General features: G+C 46.1%; 1 protein-coding gene across 5 annotated transcripts in view; it reads right to left on the bottom strand.

Moving 5' to 3' along the window:
- Positions 1–22603, bottom strand: part of GRAMD1A (GRAM domain containing 1A) — a 106707-nt gene that overhangs the window by 57229 nt on the left and 26875 nt on the right. The window contains exon 1 of one of the 5 annotated variants that reach the window (XM_069948984.1): positions 15996–16522. The exons of the other annotated variants lie outside the window; for them this stretch is intronic. Coding sequence (XP_069805085.1) covers positions 15996–16003 — 8 coding nt within the window. The 5' untranslated portion in view covers positions 16004–16522. Of the gene's footprint in view, positions 1–15995; positions 16523–22603 lie in introns of those variants that run through there. 5 annotated transcript variants of the gene reach the window in all.

Here is a 22603-nt window from a genome sequence, read left to right as displayed (position 1 = left end):
TCGTGATTACTCTGCTGCCTACCTCGATGATGTGGTCATTTTTAGTCCGGATTGGGAAAGTCACCTCTGTAAGGTCCAGGCGGTGTTAGATGCCATAAGTGCTGCGGGGTTAACCATCAATGCAGAGAAGTGTGCACTAGCCTTAGAGGAGGCCAAATACTTGGGCTACATTATTGGGAGGGGGTTAGTGAAACCACAACTAAATAAAATTGAGGCAATACAGAATTGGCCTCAACCCCTCACAAAGAAACAGGTCAGAGCTTTCCTGGGTATTACGGGCTATTACCGAAGGTTTGTGCCGAATTTTGCTTCAGTTGCAGCCCCACTAACTGACCTGACAAAGGGTGCGAAGTCCGCAATGGTGACATGGACTCCAGAGGCTGAGAAAGCTTTTCAAAGCCTTAAGTCTGCCTTGTGCCAACAGCCTGTGCTAGTTACCCCTGACTTTAGGCGAGAGTTTCTAGTACAGACAGATGCCTCTAACACAGGGTTAGGTGCCGTCCTCTCACAGGTCGTGAATGGCGAGGAGCACCCGGTGATGTACTTAAGCAGGAAACTATCCCCGGCCGAGAAAAACTACGCCATAGTTGAGCGAGAATGTCTGGCAGTGAAGTGGGCCCTAGAATCCCTGAAGTACTACTTACTAGGCAGGAGGTTTAAGTTAGTGACAGACCATGCCCCCCTAACATGGATGAAATTAAACAAGGAGAAAAACGCGAGGGTGACTAGGTGGTTTCTTTCCCTCCAAAACTTTAATTTCATGGTGGAACACCGGCCAGGGAAATTACAGGCAAATGCTGACGCCCTATCTAGGGTACACTGTCTGTGGGGACAAAATGCTCAGCCCTCCGGTCTGAAGAAGAGGGGGGGGATATGTGGACATGTCACTGGTAAAGTGCTCGAGGGGATGTACATCTCACCCAGGTTGATACATAGTGTGAGATGGTGAGTCCAGGAGGCATCTGTGCTCAGCAGTGTTATGCTGCTGAGCTATTATTTATTATTGCCGGGCCTGGACTTACATGGAATGGCAGGTAGGTTTTGGTAGTGGGACTTGCCATTCCCTCCCCCTCGATCCAGTGTGGGTTTTGGGATCAGGTGAGCTCTGATCCCAATCAGCCTGAGAAGGCAAAAGGTGGGCTCAGTATACAGGTCTCTCTCTCTCAGCCAGGAGTGAACAGCCTGCATGCTGTTTGGTGAGAGCTGGGAAGACAGCCGCTGCTGGGGCCTGTTCACACCCCGCAATACTGACCACTGAAGTGCCAGAGAGGTAACCTGCGTTGTTAGTTAGCGCCCAGACGGGCAAGACCTTTTTGTTTTGTTCTTAAAGCACAGTGTTGCTATATTTCTGTTACGGACTGTTTATGCTGAAAATAAACGCCAAGCTGTTGTTTTACAAGTCCAAGTCTGCTGTGAACTGTGTCCAAACACACCATCCCCCGGGAAGATCCCTACAATATATATATATATATATATATATATATATATATATAATTTATATAGTTCTGTGTATATATAGTTCTGTTAGCCACTGCGCTCATACAGGGGTATATATATATACACAGTGAACAGGAAAGGTTTGGTGCTGGGTCCCTGATTTTCCGCTGATCACGCTGTTGCCCGGTCTGCTCGCTCTCCCAGGTTTCCCACAGTACCCGGCGGAGTCATCGAAGAGGAGCGGGGAGGCTGCCAAGAAGGAGCCGAGCACAGAGGAGAGGCCTGGGATTGTGCTGGGGAAATGGGGCAGAGAAGAGCTGATGGGCCGGAGGCCAGTGGGCACTGAGGGCTCTGCCTGCGGGGTCCAGGGCCTCATCAATAACCCTGGACAAAGGGAAAAGAGGGCGCCTGCCACCAGCCTGACAGCAACGCCTGACAGCACCGCCTGCCTGCTCTGCATCCACAATCAGCTTCCGGGGAAAATCAATCAAACCGAACACAGGATCATCACCCCCAGCATACTGATCATCACCCCCAGCATACTGATCATCACCCCCAGCATACTGATCATCACCCCCAGCACACTGATCATCACCGCCAGCATACTAATCATCACCCACAGCACACTGATCATCACCCCCAGCACACTGATCATCACCCCCAGCACACTGATCATCACCCCCAGCATACTGATCATCACCGCCAGCATACTAATCATCACCGCCAGCATACTAATCATCACCCCCAGCACACTGATCATCACCCCCAGCATACTGATCATCACCCCCAGCACACTGATCATCACCCCCAGCACACTGATCATCACCCCCAGCATACTGATCATCACCCCCAGCATACTGATCATCACCGCCAGCATACTGATCATCACCCCCAGCATACTGATCATCACCCCCAGCATACTGATCATCACCCCCAGCATACTGATCATGACCCCCAGCATACTAATCATCACCGCCAGCATACTGATCATCACCCACAGCACACTGATCATCACCCCCAGCATCACCCCCAGCACACTGATCATCACCCCCAGCATACTGATCATCACCCCCAGCATACTGATCATCACCCCCAGCATACAGATCATCACCCCCAGCACACTGATCATCACCCCCAGCACACTGATCATCACCCCCAGCATACTGATCATCACCCCCAGCATACTGATCATCACCCCCAGCACACTGATCATCACCCCCAGCATACTGATCATCACCCCCAGCACACTGATCATCACCCCCAGCATACTGATCATCACCCCCAGCATACTGATCATCACCCCCAGCATACTGATCATCACCCCCAGCACAAAGCTTCATCCTCGGCCCCCTGAGCACGCCCCCAGCTATATATATATATATCGGCTGTTATATATACGGGGTATACATCCTAATCTGCTGTATTTCTGGTTGCTGAGCGGCTGTGGAGGAATGTTAATAGCTGTGCGATAGGAGAGGAGGAAGAGGATGAGAGAGGGGCAGTAAATCTGCTGAGGGGACAATGTATATACAAGATGAGAACAATGCTATATACAAGGCGTCTGATCCCAGCACAGGAGCCAAACAGGGAGATTTACAGCCGTAATCCTGCTCCGGTGTAACCAAGCTGCTGCCATGGCCGAGGCAAATCCTCCATCCTTCCCGCATAGAATAAGCATCTGCTGCAATCTATACATTTCCACATCAAACCTATTCAAATCTCCGTTACTGTAAATACAAAGCGGCCGTGTCACTACCGTAACAGGAAGATCTGAATAGGACTGGAGCTCCCGGCATCATGATACATGACACCGGGGAAGGCGGCCCTCAGCTTCATACTCTGTTGCGTCCGTAATCCACGGAGCCTGTGTATGGGGCCTTACCCTGTAAACTAGTCATGTTTTATCCTCCCACGGACAGAGGGTCCTAAATCTAGTAAACCTATAGCTCCTCTCCCCTCCCTTCTGAGACGGCTGATGTAAACAAGATCCTGGCAGGCTGTATCTGCAACATTGTAGCTTCTTAGTAATGCTGGGAGGGTTAACCTGAGGTCAAGTTGCTAATAAACACACTGTGATTAACAATCCCAGCATTGCAAAGAAGCTACAATGTTGCAGATACAGCCTGCCAGGGACTTGTTTACATCAGCCGTCTCAGAAGGGAGGGGGGAGGAGGGGGAGACAGAGAGAAAAGCTCACACACAGATTTTTGTGTCTTCAGCAGAAAGCAGCAGCTGAGAACTGGGAGAAGGAGACTGAATAGATAATAACAAGTATGGAAGGAATTATTACTCTCACCCTGGGCAGCAACATATCAAAAGTTATGTTAGTTACAGTAAGTTACAGTCAGACAGCTTTTTGTTAATATGGAAGGCCAGTTGGCACTAAGAGGCTGTAAAATTACAGCCTAGTTCTGTTTCCCAGCTATTAAAGGGGTACTCCAGCGACAATCTTTTTCTTTCAAACAACTGGTGTCAGAATGTTATATAGATTTGTAATTTCTTGCTATTTAAAAATCTCCAGTCTTCCAGTACTTATCAGCTGCCGTATGCTCTTCAGGAAGTGATGTATTCTTTCCAGTCTGACACATTGCTCTCTGCTGCCACCTCTGTCCATGTCAGGAACTGTCCAGAGCAGCAGCAGCAGCCCTAGTAGGTTCCCCCCAACACCAGCGCTGAGGCAGGGAAGGTAGGAGCACTTTATTTCTTTTATCCCCCTCCCCCCCCCCCCCCCGCATAGGCCCTTCTCTATCCATAAAGTGAGACTCCTACCATAGATCTCCCTACATCTGTCACACCAGTTTGCATTATTTGTAGGGGCGACAACTCACGGTGAGATTAGAGGTTGTACACCCACTATTTTTTTTTCAAAATTTTTCGACCACTTGAACACTGAACACTTAAACCCAGACAGAATCAACTCAATTATTAAAGAAGGTTGTGAGAGGACATGGCGGGGACTGCAGGTGAATGAGACGATTACCACCATGAACACACAGAGCGCTGAAGACGTCCAGCAACCTCCTGCCCTGACTACAGGTCCTGCCAGGCCAAGCTGAGAGCTTCTCCCATACATGACACCCAGTCACATAAACCAAGCAGCAGATTAAAGGGTTAAAAAGTAAATTCATCTATCTGTAAAAGGGACAGATCAAATAGGATAGCGCCACACTGTGGCTGTCCTGACCCTGTGCGTTCCTCGCCTCCTCTGCGGCCATCACGATGCTGCCAAGTGACTGATACAAACATGGTATATATGAATTGTGCCCTAATATAGTCTACAAAGTACAGAGACAATGTTCTAAACCCCCGGTGGCCATGTGCGGTACTGCAACTTTTTGAAATTGCGGATTGGGCCAATAGGGATAAACTCCTATATCCTATTAATTATATATGGACGAGAAGTTAAGATTTCCATCCCATAATCCAATGCACATCCCATAACTTTAGTGATTAGCCCTAGACTGCAGTACGGCTCCCATTGTGGTACTGCAGACACTTAAAGGGAAACACTTAAAGGGGAATTTTATGTATTTCAAATCAACTGGTTTCAGAAATTTATACAGATTTGTAATTTACTTCTATTTAAGAATCCCCTGTCTTCCAGTACTTCTCAGCTGCTGTATGTCCAGCAGAAAGTGGTGCCACCTCTGTCCATGTCAGGAACTGTCCAGAGCAGCAGTAAATTCCTACAAAAAACGTCTCCTGCTCTGGACAGTTCCTGACATGGACAGAGGTGGCAGCAGAGAGCGCTGTGTCACACTGGAAAGAATACACCATTTCCTGCAGCAGCTTATAAGTACTGGAAGACTAGAGATTTTTAAATAGAAGTAAATTACAAATCTGCATAACTTTCTGACACCAGTTAATCTGAAAGTAAAAAAGTCTCCAGATAGCCCCTTTAAGGGAATGTCTGGGATTAGAAAATCAGCGCCTCACCTGTCTGCAGTTTGTATGTAGTATTGCAGGCCAGTCTGATCCCTTCAGTGGAGGTGTAATACCACACATGACCTGTGTACAGGTGTGGCGCTGTTTCTGGAAGCACACGGTTCTGTTATCGGTTCTCGGCTGTGGGAAGATTGTGGAGATGAAGTCTCGGCCCATTACATGGAAAATGTTTATTTCCGTTCCTATTTCGGTTAATCTGCCCAATAGAGCATTAAACCTGCTGGTGACCCCGGTGTGCGGGAATGTGGGCAGAAAGCTGCTGAGCTGTCACTACTGATCCCTGCGCCCCCAAGAGCTTCCTTCCTCACCGCCTGTCATTAACCCCTGCAGACCTGGAGACTCCTGACCTGTCCATGCAACCAAGTAAACATCTACAGGTTCTAGGAACAGTCCATAAAGCAGCGGAGCCTTCATCAGGCTTAGATACACTTATAGGCTTAGATACATTGGCACTGCAGAGAGAATCTCACATGGTTGAATTAGATACAGACTCTGCAGACAGTATCACACATGATAGGCTTAGATACAGCAGCTCAGTATTCAGTATCTCACTTGATTAAATACAGGCTCTGCAGACAGTATCACACATGATAGGCTTAGATACAGCAGCTCAGTATTCAGTATCTCACTTGATTAAATACAGGCTCTGCAGACAGTATCACACATGATAGGCTTAGATACAGCAGCTCAGTATTCAGTATTTCACATGATAGGGATTGGACAGTATCACACATGATGGGCTTAGATACACCAGCTCAGCATTCAGTATCACACATGATAGGATTAAATAGGGGCTCTGCAGAATGTATCACACATAGCAGGAATAGATACATCAGCTCAGCAGGCAGTCACATATGAGAGTATAAGATACCCTTGCTAGGCAGACAGTATCACACATGACTGACTTAGATACACCAGCTCAGCAGGTAGTCACATATGAGAGGATAAGATACCCTTGCTAGGCAGATAGTTTCACACATTACTGACTTAGATACACCAGCTCAGCAGGCAGTCACATAGGAGAAGATTAGATACACTGCTAGGCAGACAATATCACACATGACTGACTTAGATACACCAGCTCAGCAGGCAGTCACATAGGAGAAGATTAGATACACTGCTAGGCAGACAGTATCACACATGACTGACTTTGATACACCAGCTCAGCAGGCAGTCACATAGGAGAAGATTAGATACACTGCTAGGCAGACAGTATCACACATGACTGACTTTGATACACCAGCTCAGCAGGCAGTCACATAGGAGAAGATTAGATACACTGCTAGGCAGACAGTATCACACATGACTGACTTAGATACACCAGCTCAGCAGGCAGTCACAAAGGAGAAGATTAGATACACTGCTAGGCAGACAGTATCACACATGACTGACTTAGATACACCAGCTCATCAGGCAGTCACATAGGAGAAGATTAGATACACTGCTAGACAGACAGTATTACACATGACTGACTTAGATACACCAGCTCAGCAGGCAGTCACATAGGAGAAGATTAGATACACTGCTAGGCAGACAGTATTACACATGACTGACTTAGATACACCAGCTCAGCAGGTAGTCACATATGAGAGGATAAGATACTCTTGCTAGGCAGACAGTATAACACATGACTGACTTAGATACACCAGCTCAGCAGGTAGTCACATATGAGAGGATAAGATACTCTTGCTAGGCAGACAGTATCACACATAGCAGGAATAGATACATCAGCTCAGCAGGCAGTCACATATGAGAGTATAAGATACCCTTGCTAGGCAGACAGTATCACACATGACTGACTTAGATACACCAGCTCAGCAGGTAGTCACATATGAGAGGATAAGATACCCTTGCTAGGCAGATAGTTTCACACATTACTGACTTAGATACACCAGCTCAGCAGGCAGTCACATAGGAGAAGATTAGATACACTGCTAGGCAGACAATATCACACATGACTGACTTAGATACACCAGCTCAGCAGGCAGTCACATAGGAGAAGATTAGATACACTGCTAGGCAGACAGTATCACACATGACTGACTTTGATACACCAGCTCAGCAGGCAGTCACATAGGAGAAGATTAGATACACTGCTAGGCAGACAGTATCACACATGACTGACTTTGATACACCAGCTCAGCAGGCAGTCACATAGGAGAAGATTAGATACACTGCTAGGCAGACAGTATCACACATGACTGACTTAGATACACCAGCTCAGCAGGCAGTCACAAAGGAGAAGATTAGATACACTGCTAGGCAGACAGTATCACACATGACTGACTTAGATACACCAGCTCATCAGGCAGTCACATAGGAGAAGATTAGATACACTGCTAGACAGACAGTATTACACATGACTGACTTAGATACACCAGCTCAGCAGGCAGTCACATAGGAGAAGATTAGATACACTGCTAGGCAGACAGTATTACACATGACTGACTTAGATACACCAGCTCAGCAGGTAGTCACATATGAGAGGATAAGATACTCTTGCTAGGCAGACAGTATAACACATGACTGACTTAGATACACCAGCTCAGCAGGTAGTCACATATGAGAGGATAAGATACCCTTGCTAGGCAGACAGTATCACACATGACTGACTTAGATACATCAGCTCAGCAGGTAGTCACATATGAGAGGATAAGATACTCTTGCTAGGCAGACAGTATCACACATGACTGACTTAGATACACCAGCTCAGCAGGTAGTCACATATGAGAGGATAAGATACCCTTGCTAGGCAGACAGTATCACACATGACTGACTTAGATACACCTGCTCAGCAGGCAGTCACATAGGAGAAGATTAGATACACTGCTAGGCAGACAGTATCACACATGAATGCTGGGATTTGTAGTCTCTAAACGCTCAGGGGGTCCCAACCTTAACGCATACACCGTATGAAGAAATATTTACTGGAATCACGATGAAGATGACTGGCTTAGGGTGTGTTCACGTCTCGTTTTTTCCTCCTGTCAGGCGTGCACGTCTTTTGCATAAAAAAAGGATGTAATCGTGCATTATGAAGTATCCATTCTCTTCTATGCACATAGTGTGCCTTTTCTGTGTCCGTTTTGCTAGGAATACTTCTTTATCCTTTTTTTTACAAAGTATGCAAAATCGTGGTATAGAGTTTATAATGTCCTTTCTTCCTTTTTTTTTTTTTTTTTTTTTATAAAAAAAACCTATACGTTTTTTGGAAATACAAAGTATGAAAACGGATGCGACTGATACGTCAGAAAAGAGGAAACAGATGGTTCAAAAGTGCATGCGTTTTTACTTTTTCTTTGCTGTATACGTTGACGTATACTGCCACTGTATTGAAAAAACGAGATGTGAACATACCCTTAGATACACCAGCTCAGCAGGCAGTTACATATGAGATTAGATACACTTGCTAGGCAGACAGTATCACACATGACTGGCTTAGATACACCAGCTCAGCAGGCAGTCACATATGAAAAGATTAGATACACTTGCTAGGCAGACAGTATCACACATGACTGGCTTAGATACACTAGCTCAGCAGGCAGTTACATATGAGATTAGATACACTTGCTAGGCAGACAGTATCAAACATGACTGGCTTAGATACACCAGCTCAGCAGGCAGTCACATATGAGAAGATTAGGTCCACTTGCTAGGCAGACAGTATCAAACATGACTGGATTAGATACATCAGCTCAGCAGGCAGTTACATATAAGATTAGATACACTTGCTAGGCAGACAGTATCACACATGACTGGCTTAGATACACCAGCTCAGCAGGCAGTCACATATGAGAGGATTAGATACACTTGCTAGGCAGACGATATCACACATAAATGCTGGGATTTGTAGTCTCTAAACGCTCAGGGGGTCCCAACCTTAAAGTGACTGTCCCACCAGGCCCAGGCTGAAGCACTGGAGGCGGCCGACCCACCCTTAGTGGGAGGAAACCCCAGCCCGGGCCTGGTGGTACAGTCACTTTAAAGCATTTACTGGAATCACAATGAGGATTGTGCAAAAACTTCCAAAATGGACGATGTATCTGCCGCCACCTGCATTATATAAATCCCTGGAATTAGCCGGATGATCCCTACTCACAAACTGTGCGGTAGGGGGCACATTGTGGGAGGAGTCAACCAGATTGGGGGCGGGGATTCTATTCTGAATGTGAGTTGTGATCTATAAGAACAAAGGAGATGCCCCCCCACACCCCCCCAGGCTCCAGTCTATATAATCTCACTGCAGGGGGCGCTGTTTCTGCTTCTCACACAAGCAGCTGGTCCTGTCTGTCTGTTCTCTATGGATGCTGCCTATTCACAATCAGGCATGACCAATCAATCAGGCTGAGGGCGATCAATGATCCCTGCGGCCATAGACCCTGAGACCAGCATCTGGGGCCTGAATACTAATAGGAAACATATGAGAAGGAGACAGGCCTGCCTTCTGTTCTGTATCCGCACATCCCCGGAGAATCCCTTAAAGGTGTGAAGGTGCCGTCCTGTATACAGATGAGGAGGAACGTCAAATATTTAGGACCGAGCCGTGAAGACTTGTATCCTCCCTCTGTGATATATATATCCTCCCATACTACTCCTCTGTGTGTGACTGGGGCATACAGCCCTGTTCATCCAGCTCTCCCTGGTTCATGAACAGACTGACTGTATATTGGTGAGATCAGGGGCCCGGTTCCCAGGACTGAGACGTATCATGCCGCCGCCGCTATGAAATGTGAAAAATTCCAGAATAAAATCCCTCTGACGTTCGCACAGATGGTTCCTGTTTGATGGTGGTTAGAGAAAGAAGCTTCTCGGGGTACGATCACTCCTCACAGATCCTTGTGAACATGGTGTATTCCGCATCCTATGGTTTATAAGGAGGTCTTCTAAGCTGCTGTATCTAAGCTCCTTCGATGTGATACTGCCCGTAGAGATGGTGGATGTAAAGGCCCCCATACATCTTCAATAACTGACGGCCGAACCCACCCACCCACTCACAGGAACGTTTGGCACAGCCGAGCTATCCTGTGTTCTCTATGGGGAGGGGTAAGAGCTCTGGCCGTGGCTTATCTCTCCCAGAACAAAGGGGTCAGGCGGTGATTTTCCATCACATCCGCCTCCTATCGCCCACCAACATCATTGTCAGCGGTCGGTCGAGTCGAGTATCATACACCCTATACCATGAGCGGCGGGTATGGCCGACTAAAGTCTAAACTATCATGTGTGATATTATTTGTACAGTGGCTATATATAAGATTTTATGTGATACTATCTGCTGAGTGGCTGTATCTAAGCCTATTATGTGTGATACTGTGCTCTGGGCCGATGTTGTCAGTTACACTGATGTATCTAAGCCCTATAACTGTCTGCTTATGTAGTGTATCTAAGACTATCCACCTTTTTGCAAAACTACAATTCCCATCATGCCCGGGCAGCGAAAACTTAGGCTGTGACTCTCCAGGCATGATGAGAATTGTAGTTTTGCAACAGCGGGGGGGGGGGGGGGGGGTGCACAGATTTGAGGCCACTTATGTAAGACAGTGTCTTCTGGACAGTTGTATCTAAGTCTCATCTGTGTTATACTATGTGCTGGGTCACTGTATCTAAGCCTGTCACATATGATGCTATCTGTAGGGCTGCTGTATCTAAGGCTTTCATGTGTGATACTATCCTCTAAGCCTTCCATATGTGACACCTGCCCAGGGGTTCCCATTGCATGCATTTGTGTTGCCTACACAGTGAACACATAGAAGAGACTGTCACCCATCAGCTTTATCGCCCCTCCCCCCTCTCGTGCAGGTACCTGTACAATGTACACACGGCACCTAACCAGGTATTAGCTGTGCACTCATACACATGTACACACATGAATAAATGATGATGAAAGGAACTCGTCTGATCATAGGGACAGGTCTCTTCTTGCTGATCACACAGCTCTGATCCTATGAAGCTGTCACTCTACCACCTCTCCACCTCTTTTCCTTGCAGTCTATTCTTGAGGCTCAATCCCCCCTCACTCTGTCTCATAAGATTCCTAATATTCCAGTATGTGCACTGTAACATCCCCCCATGTCTTCCATTAGTTCCATTTCTGCTGTCACTCATTGCGGCATCTATTACTACTCGCAGCAAACCTCCAGTTTCACAATTTGTTCTTCTTCATCATCAGTGAGGGTAATAGTCATATAACAAGAATATAACTACTATAATACTGCACCTTTTTACAAGAATATAACTACTATAATACTGCTCCTATATACAGGGATATACTACTATAATACTGCTCCTATATACAAGAATATAACTACTATAATACTGCTTCTATAAACAGGAATATAACTACAATAATACTGCTCCTATATACAGGGATATAACTACTATAATACTGCTCCTATATACAGGAATATAACTACTATAATACTGCTCCCTATATACAAGAATATAACTACTATAATACTGCTCCTATATACAGGGATATAACTACTATAATACTGCTCCTATATACAGGAATATAACTACTATAATACTGTCCCCTGTGTACAAGAATATAACTACTATAATACTGCTCCTATATACAGGAATATAACTACTATAATACTACTCCCTATATACGGGGATATAACTACTATAATACTGCCCCTATATACAGGAATATAACTACTATAATACTGCACCTATATACAAGAATATAACTACTATAATACTGCTTCTATATACAGGAATATAACTACAATAATACTGCTCCTATATACAGGAATATAACTACTATAATACTTCTCCTATATACAGGGATATATCTACTATAATACTGCTCCTATATACAGGGATATACTACTATAATACTGCACCTATATACAAGAATATAACTACTATAATACTGCTCCTATATACAGGAATATAACTACTATAATACTGCTCCTATATACAGGAATATAACTACTATAATACTGCTCCTATATACAGGGATATAACTACTATAATACTGCTCCTATATACAGGAATATAACTACTATAATACTGCTCCTATATACAGGAATATATCTACTATAATACTGCTCCTATATACAAGAATATAACTACTATAATACTGCTCCTATATACAAGAATATAACTGATATACTACACCCTCTTGGTGTAAGTACCAGGCTACAATCTGTAGGGCAGGCAGCAGTGGGGGTGATATACAGGTGACACGTCTGACCTTCAGCGGGGGTGCTGTGACCTCTGGAGATCACCTGCTGTTTATTACATAATAGAGTTCTGCACGGTTTATGCACCCGGGAAGCTGAATGTAACATAACAGCCCAGAGCAGGAGGGAGCAGCTGAAGCCGGAGATCACACGATCCCCGAGCTGCCGACCATCCCTGACAGATTGATGCAAATCTTTACATGCAAAATGGGCACTATTACTATCACTATCACTTCTTGTGCCCTGTATTTGTATTCAAAGGGTCCTATTCCATGGGCCGATGGGGGCCCGATCAATGATGTAAATGAGTCCCGATCTGCTAGATCAGCGCTCGTTTACTGGGGCTATTCCACGGCCCGACAATTGTTTAGCGAGGGCTGCAGGGACATTGTTACCGATGTCCTTGCTGCCCTTGTTTCATACATTTCCTGTCCAGGCGCAGGTCTTCCCCTTTTCCCGGTCCCGTGTCCAGCGGCGGTCCTGGCCAGTGATTGGCTGAGCGGTCTGTCAGCTCAGACAGGCCGCTCCGAAGCTGCTGCGGCACACGGGACCGGGAGAAGGGGAAGACCTGCGCCTGGACAGGTAATGTATGATGTTTTGAAATCGGTGCGTTTACACAGAGAGATTTATCTGGCAGATTTTTGAAGCAAAAGCCAGGAACAGACTATAAACAGGTCATAAAGGAAAGACTGAGATTTCTCCTCTTTTCAAATCCATTCCTGGCTTTGGCTTAAAAAATCTGCCATATAAATCTCTCTTTGTAAATGCACCATTAGGGTAGCTTCACGCGTATCGTATCGCTGCGTTTTTATCGCTGCGTTTTTTGGTCCGATTTTTACATGAGAGTTTTGATTTTCACATGAAAATCATGTCAAAATCAAAACTCGCATGTAAAAATCGCACCAAACACGCAGCGCTAAAAACACAGCGATAAAAACGCAGCGATAAATACGCAGCGATAAATACGCAGCGATACGGTACATGTGAAGGCACCCTTAGGTTTGAACCTAAATGAATGATCAGCCGATGACAACGATGATCGGCTGAGTGTTCTCTCTGTTCCATGTTCCATTATCGAATTCGAACAATAATCGTACGTGTAAACGCAGCAAACGATGAAACGACCAGCGAGAAATCGTTCATTTTGATCTTACATGTTCTTAAATCGTCGTTTGTCGTTTGCAAAAAAATCGCAGATCATTCCGTGTAAACAGTCGTTCACCGATTTAACTTGTGTGCGAGATAGGCTTAAGCGATCACAAAACGATCGCAAAACGATTTTTCCGTGCGATATACGATATATCGTTCCGTCTAAATGCTGATCGTTCTAAAAAAAAAATTGTTACTTCAAAATCTTTAGTCGTACGATCGGGCGAATTATCGCTCCTTGTAAACGCAGCATTACCCTCATCCTCGTCCAGCACAGCAGTACCTGTTACATGTATCCCTGTGAGCTATACCCTGCTGGACTCCAGGTGGCTGAGCGCTGATCCCTGCACTGATACACTGCGACAGACCTCAGCTGTGTAACCTGCCACCATGGGATTTCAGCCTGATAAAGTCAATCCTAATAAGTGACAGAAATCAGAGTATGGGTACAAACACACACACCGTATACGCAGCAGATACGCAGCAAATACGCAGCAGATCTGCAGCAGATTTGATGCTGTGTTCGGTTATTTAGATCTAATCTGCTGCGTATCTGCTGCGTATCGAAGCAGTAAATACGCTGCGTATACGGTGTGTGTGTTTGTACCCTATAACCTCATATTATACAGCGATAAAGCTTCATTTCCATAGGACCCGAGAAGTCGATTAGTCTGGATCCCTCACCACAGGAGCTTGCACTCTAATCCCTCTATAGTTCATTCCCATAGGATCTAATCTGGCCCCCTCGTCACAGAAGCTTGCACTCTAATCCCTCTATAATACATAGGCTATGATTCATTTGGGAGAGTGCCAGTGAACCTGTCAGCGTGAGCTTAGCCTGTAGGAGGGAGCCGGTGTCTGGATGAATCCCACGCAAGCGAAGGGGGGAGAAGATAATCTCCACGCAGATGGGGCTCCCCTCCCAAGGGCTGCGGGGAGACGATGATGGCCATCACCGACATCAGCTCCTCTACCGCTACCTATATGCCTCGCTTCCAGGATGGCCATCACCGACATCAGCTCCTCTACCGCTACCTACATGACTCGCTTCTATGATGGCCATCACTGACATCAGCTCCTCTACCGCTACCTATATGCCTCGCTTACATGATGGCCATCACCGACATCAGCTCCTCTACCACTACCTATATGCCGCGCTTCCATGATGGCCATCACCAACATCAGCACCTCTACCGCTACCTATATGCCGCGCTTCCATGATGGCCATCACCGACATCAGCTCCTCTACCGCTACCTATATGCCACGCTTCCATGATGGTCATCACCGACATCAGCTCTTCTACCGCTACCTATATGCCTCGCTTCTATGATGGCCATCACCGACATCTGCTCCTCTACCGCTACCTATATGCCGCGCTTCCATGATGGCCATCACGACATCAGCTCCTCTACCGCTACCTATATGCCTCGCTTCCATGATGGCCATCACCGACATCAGCTCCTCTACCGCAACCTATATGCCTCGCTTCCATGATGGTCATCACCGACATCAGCTCCTCTACCGCTACCTATATGCCTCGCTTCCATGATGGCCATCACCGACATCAGCTCCTTTACCGCTACCTATATGCCTCGCTTCCATGATGGCCATCACCGACATCAGCTCCTTTACCGCTACCTATATGCCTCGCTTCCAGGATGATGTGCCAGACCTGGGCTACACTAAAGATGATGGTCAGAAATGGCGTCAAACATTAGACCCCATTCCTGAGGCTGCGCCATGTTGATACTTGACCCCCCGGGGTGTCCAATAGTAACCTTCTATAGGAGATTATACAGTCTTGAATGATGGCCGTTCCCATGATACCGCTATGGAGAATCCACCGCTATAGGGAATGTGTGCAGCCGTGTGGATTCCCTATAGCGGTGCCACGTTTCATCCTAAAACAACTGCAATATTGTCTCCCAAAACACTGACCACGTGTGCAGCGTGCAGCCCCCTTACCCCCACCCCTCCCTCCAGCCAGTCACCGCAATCGCCTGCGGATCACTGCCGCTCATTCATCGGCGGCTGCAGATTATATGGCCTAGCAACAAGGGAGAGAGGAAGGTGAGGGCTGCCGGGGGTTAACCGCACGCAGCCGCCTTCCTGTTCTATGTATCACATCCATCGCTGGATTCATTTTCACAACAGTAAGAAGAGTCGAGCCCCCCTGACCCCCCCCCCCCCCATCCCTGTGCTCCCCCCCATCCCTGTGCGAGCCCCAGGCCCACCGTCAGATGTAGGTGAAGACATAAGAGGGTGCTGGGACTCACTCAATCATAGTGGGGGGCTCCACGTGTCCCTCGTAGAGGCGGCTTCTTCAGTCCAATGGCTGTGTCATGGCCGTAAAGGATCAGGATGCTGCTTATGTCGCTGCCACCGCCGCCGCTGCTGCTGCGTTACTTTGTATCATTGTGTCGTCTGCGGTGTGCGTAGCTGGTGCAGAGGGTTTGCGTTGATCACTGTCTACGGTGTGCGGTCTCTTTTATTTCCATGCTGTCTCTGGGTGACTACATCTGTCTCCTTTGTGTGTACGAGGGGCTGCCCGGAGCTGATCCCCACATCTGGCCGGCCCTAGGTGTGATCCCACCTGTGTGATCCCATCTCAGCCGGCCATGGATCCCGGGCTCAGCGTCCCTCTCCTGCGCTCTCTCTCTCTCTGTGTCTGTCTCTTTCCCTCTCTTCTCCGGCATCTAAAGCTTCAGAAATCTGACACCGAGCTCCCTCCACCACTGACTCTCATCTCCCCTCCCCTTTCTACAAGAGATGGGAAATGAGGCAAAAAGCATCACAGAATGTGACACAGCCCCCAGGGCAGCAGCCACCGAGGGTCCTCAGGACGTTACGTAGCCAGGAGGGGGCGTCCTCCCCGCAGAAGAGAATAAATACACCCGGCGGGGGCAGAATGGGGCGGATAAGCTGCCAGATGTGCTGGTGATACATGGAACCTTACTAGATGGAAGTCTGAGGGAAAACACAGGAACAGGATTGTGGATGTGACACCTAAAGGGAGGAGGCTACAATGTGACTGTCACCCCGTCTCCTCATCAGGAGGGGGGCAACAAAGTATCAGAAGATAGATACAGTATATATATATAACAGGGAGGCGGATAGAAAGAAACAGACGCAGAATAAGAGATCATAGATGGTGAAAACATCTGCAGGAAAAGCTGCTGCATGTGAATCCGTCCTTATTGTGTCTACTAGTTCAGAGAACTGGCGCCCCCTATGTCTGTAGCAGATAGTAATATTAGCAGTAATAGTAGTGGCTGGAGCATGCCTAGTAGTAGTATCAGTAGTGACAGTAGTAGACGTGGTGGTTGGATCATGCCTAGTAGTAATAGTAGTATCAGTAATAACAGTAGTAGTAGTGGTGGTCGGATCATGCCTAGTAGTAGTAGTATCAGTAATAACAGTAGTAGTAGTGGTCGGATCATGCCTAGTAGTAGTAGTATCAGTAGTAACAGTAGTAGTAGTGGTTGGATCATGCCTAGTAGTAGTAGTATCAGTAATAACAGTAGTAGTAGTGGTCGGATCATGCCTAGTAGTAGTAGTATCAGTAATAACAGTAGTAGTAGTGGTCAGATCATGTCTAGTAGTAGTAGTATCAGTAGTAACAGTAGTAGTGGTCAGATCATGCCTAGTAGTAGTAGTATCAGTAATAACAGTAGTAGTAGTGGTCGGATCATGCCTAGTAGTAGTAGTATCAGTAATAACAGTAGTAGTAGTGGTCGGATCATGCCTAGTAGTAGTAGTATCAGTAATAACAGTAGTAGTAGTGGTCAGATCATGCCTAGTAGTAGTAGTATCAGTAATAACAGTAGTAGTAGTGGTCGGATCATGCCTAGTAGTAGTAGTATCAGTAATAACAGTAGTAGTAGTGGTCAGATCATGTCTAGTAGTAGTAGTATCAGTAGTAACAGTAGTAGTGGTCAGATCATGCCTAGTAGTAGTAGTATCAGTAGTAACAGTAGTAGTAGTGGTCAGATCATGTCTAGTAGTAGTAGTATCAGTAGTAACAGTAGTAGTAGTGGTCAGATCATGTCTAGTAGTAGTAGTATCAGTAATAACAGTAGTAGTAGTGGTCGGATCATGTCTAGTAATAATAGTAGTATCTGTAGTAGGAATGGTCGGATCATGCCAAGTAGTAATAGCAGTAATACTGGTAGTTATAGTCATAGTAGTAAGTAATTGTAGTTTATCAATTAGCAGCAGTGTTGGGATGGGATTATACTAGTAATCATAGTAGTTGTAATAGTTGCAGTAAGATCATGCCTAGGAATAATAGTAGTCATAATTGTAATAGCAGTAAGTAATTTGAGAAGTAGTTGGATAATGTCCAGTAGTAGTAGTAGTAGTTTGGTTAGTAGTAGTAGTAGTTTGGTTAGCAGCAGCAGTAGTAGTAGTGGTAGTTGTAGTAGTAGTAGTAGTAGTAGTAGTAGTTTGGTTATTAGTAGTAGTAGTTTGGTTAGCAGCAGTAGTAGTAGTAGTGGTAGTTGTAGTAGTAGTAGTAGTAGTAGTAGTAGTAGTGGTAGTTGTAGTAGTAGTAGTAGTAGTAGTAGTAGTAGTAGTAGTAGTAGTAGTAGCAGCAGTAGTAGTAGTAGTGGTAGTTGTAGTAGTAGTAGTAGTAGTAGTAGTAGTAGTAGTAGTAGTAGTTTGGTTAGTAGTAGTAGTAGTAGTTTGGTTAGCAGCAGCAGTAGTAGTAGTAGTGGTAGTTGTAGTAGTAGTAGTTTGGTTAGAAGTAGTAGTAGTTGTAGTAGTAGTTTGGTCAGTAGTTATAGCTCTATTTGGATCATGCTTACCAGTAGTAATGGTAATAGTAGCATCATTAACAAATAATAGCAGAGTAAAGAATCTATAAAAAAAAAAACTCCATAGTGTCACTGCTCTTACAGTAAAGAATCAAAACAGACCTCCAAAGGGTCACTGCTCTTACAGTAAAGAATCTATAGAGAGCTCCATAGTCTCACTGCTCGTATGGTAAATAATCTATAGACATTCCACTACAGGTCTTACACGTCTGTGTTGCACATGAAACACGGAACGTGGGTATAAGGCCTTGGTCAGTAATCTTGGATGAGATATGTATATGTGCATATCCATATATCAGTGTCTTATCCTCTGCAGCAGTAGTAGTATCAGCCTATTGTACTAACAGTACTATATATAGGGGGAATACTAGTAGTGTTCTGACCATATTAATAGTAACATCCTGACTTGTTTTATTAGCTGGAGCAGTAACATCATTATTATTAGTAGTAGTAGTACTGGTGACTGTGTTTATTATATTATTATACTGATTATATGTATTTTATACTGTCAATATTATTGTTAGAATTGTACTATTATTATTAGTGCTATTAGGGGTGGGGGGTGCAGATGTGGCACTATTATTAGTGGTATTAGGGGTGGGAGGTGCAGATGAGGTATTATTATTAGTGGAATTAGGGGTGGGGGATGCAGATGGTACTATTATTAGTGGTATTAGGGGTGGGAGGTGCAGATGGTACTATTATTAGTGGTATTAGGGGTGGGGGATGCAGATGGTACTATTATTAGTGGTATTAGGGGTGGGGGATGCAGATGGTACTATTATTAGTGGTATTAGGGATGTGGGATGCAGATGGCACTATTATTAGTGGTATTAGGGATGTGGGATGCAGATGGTACTATTATTAGTGGTATTAGGGGTGGGGGTGCAGATGGTACTATTATTAGTGGTATTAGGGGTGGGGGTGCAGATGGCACTATTATTATTGGTATTAGGGGTGGGGGATGCAGATGAGGTATTATTATTAGTGGTATTAGGGGTGGGGGATGCAGATGAGGTATTATTATTAGTGGTATTAGGGGTGGGGGTGCAGATGGTACTATTATTAGTGGTATTAGGGGTGGGGGTGCAGATCTGGCACTATTATTAGTGGTATTAGGGGTGTGGGATGCAGATGGTACTATTATTAGTGCTATTAGGGGTGGGGGATGCAGATGTGGCACTATTATTAGTGCTATAAGGGGTGGGGATGCAGATGTGGCACTATTATTAGTGGTATTAGGGGTGGGGGATGCAGATGTGGCACTATTATTAGTGGTATTAGGGGTGGGGGATGCAGATGGTACTATTATTAGTGGTATTAGGGGTGGGGGATGCAGATGAGGTATTATTATTAGTGGTATTAGGGGTGGGGGATGCAGATGAGGTATTATTATTAGTGGTATTAGGGGTGGGGGATGCAGATGAGGTATTATTATTAGTGGTATTAGGGGTGGGGGGTGCAGATGGCACTATTATTAGTGGTATTGGGGTGGGGGTGCAGATGTGGCACTATTATTAGTGGTATTAGGGGTGTGGGATGAAGATATGGCACTATTATTAGTGGTATTAGGGGTGTGGGATGCAGATGGTACTATTATTACTGGTATTAGGGGTGGGGGGTGCAGATGTGGCATTATTATTAGTGCTATTAGGGGTGGGGGATGCAGATGTGGCACTATTATTAGTGGTATTAGGGGTGGGGGGTGCAGATGTGGCACTATTATTAGTGGTATTAGGGGTGGGGGGTGCAGATGTGGCACTATTATTAGTGGTATTAGGGGTGGGGGATGCAGATGGTACTATTATTACTGGTATTAGGGGTGGGGGGTGCAGATGTGGCATTATTATTAGTGCTATTAGGGGTGGGGGATGCAGATGTGGCACTATTATTAGTGCTATAAGGGGTGGGGGATGCAGATGTGGCACTATTATTAGTGGTATTAGGGGTGGGGGATGCAGATGGTACTATTATTAGTGGTATTAGGGGTGGGGGATGCAGATGGTACTATTATTAGTGCTATTAGGGGTGGGGGGTGCAGATGTGGCACTATTATTAGTGGTATTAGGGGTGGGGGTGCAGATGTGGCACTATTATTAGTGCAATTAGGGGTGGGGCATGCAGATGGTACTATTATTAGTGGTATTAGGGGTGGGAGGTGCAGATGGTACTATTATTAGTGGTATTAGGGGTGGGGGTGCAGATCTGGCACTATTATTAGTGGTATTAGGGGTGTGGGATGCAGATGGTACTATTATTAGTGGTATTAGGGGTGGGGGATGCAGATGTGGCACTATTATTAGTGGTATTAGGGGTGTGGGATGCAGATGGTACTATTATTAGTGGTATTGGGGTGGGGGTGCAGATGTGGCATTATTATTAGTGGTATTAGGGGTGGGGGTGCAGATCTGGCACTATTATTAGTGGTATTAGGGGTGTGGGATGCAGATGGTACTATTATTAGTGGTATTAGGGGTGGGGGATGCAGATGAGGTATTATTATTAGTGGTATTAGGGGTGTGGGATGCAGATGGTACTATTATTAGTGGTATTAGGGGTGGGGGATGCAGATGGTACTATTATTAGTGGTATTAGGGGTGGGGGATGCAGATGGTACTATTATTAGTGGTATTAGGGGTGGGGGATGCAGATGGTACTATTATTAGTGGTATTAGGGGTGGGGGGTGCAGATGTGGCATTATTATTAGTGGTATTAGGGGTGGGGGATGCAGATGTGGCACTATTATTAGTGGTATTAGGGGTGGGGGATGCAGATGGTACTATTATTAGTGGTATTAGGGGTGGGGGTGCAGATGGTACTATTATTAGTGGTATTAGGGGTGGGGGTGCAGATATGGCACTATTATTAGTGGTATTAGGGGTGGGGGTGCAGATGTGGCACTATTATTAGTGGTATTAGGGGTTAGGGTTAGGGTGGCACTATTATTAGTGGTAGGTGCCATACTTACTGTTAGGTTACAGCCCTAGATTCAGGGAAAAAAGTATTTGCCCCCCTCCCAGATGTTTCCTATTATTGCACAACCGAACAGTTCCTTCATACTCCCTACATTGCAGACTGTACGCTGTGTATAAGGCCGGAGCCCCCCCATACTCTATATTGCAGTCTGGCCGCTGTGTATAAGGCCGGAGCCCCCCATACTCTATATTGCAGTCTGGCCGCTGTGTATAAGGCCGGAGCCCCCCCATACTCTATATTGCAGACTGGCCGGTGTGTATAAGGCCGGAGCCCCCCCATACTCTATATTGCAGACTGGCCGCTGTGTATAAGGCCGGAGCCCCCCCATACTCTATATTGCAGACTGGCCGGTGTGTATAAGGCCGGAGCCCCCCCATACTCTATATTGCAGACTGGCCGGTGTGTATAAGGCCGGAGCCCCCCCATACTTTACATTGCAGACTGGCCGCTGTGTATAAGGCTGGAGCCCCCCCATACTTTACATTGCAGACTGGCCGCTGTGTATAAGGCTGGAGCCCCCCATACGTTTCATTGCAGACTGGCTGCTGTATATAAGGCTGGAGCCCCCCATACTTTACATTACAGACTGGCTGCTGTATATAAGGCTGGAGCCCCCCATACATTTCATTGCAGACTGGCCGCTGTGTATAAGGCTGGAGCCCCCCCATACTTTACATTGCAGACTGGCCGCTGTGTATAAGGCTGGAGCCCCCCCATACTTTACATTGCAGACTGGCCGCTGTGTATAAGGCTGGAGCCCCCCCCCCCATACGTTTCATTGCAGACTGGCTGCTGTGTATAAGGCCGGAGCCCCCCCATACTTTACATTGCAGACTGGTCGGTGTGTATAAGGCCGGAGCCTCTCCATACTTTACATTGCAGACTGGTCGGTGTGTATAAGGCCGGAGCCTCTCCATACTTTACATTGCAGACTGGCTGCTGTGTATAAGGCCGGAGCCCCCCCATACGTTACATTGCAGACTGGCTGCTGTGTATAAGGCCGGAGCCCCCCCATACTTTACATTGCAGACTGGCTGCTGTATATAAGGCTGGAGCCCCCCCATAGTCCCTACATTGCAGACTGGCTGCTGGA

This window comes from Dendropsophus ebraccatus, chromosome 12, assembly GCF_027789765.1.
Source record: "Dendropsophus ebraccatus isolate aDenEbr1 chromosome 12, aDenEbr1.pat, whole genome shotgun sequence".
Lineage (NCBI taxonomy): Eukaryota > Metazoa > Chordata > Amphibia > Anura > Hylidae > Dendropsophus > Dendropsophus ebraccatus.
This window is presented reverse-complemented; position numbering and strand designations above follow the sequence as displayed.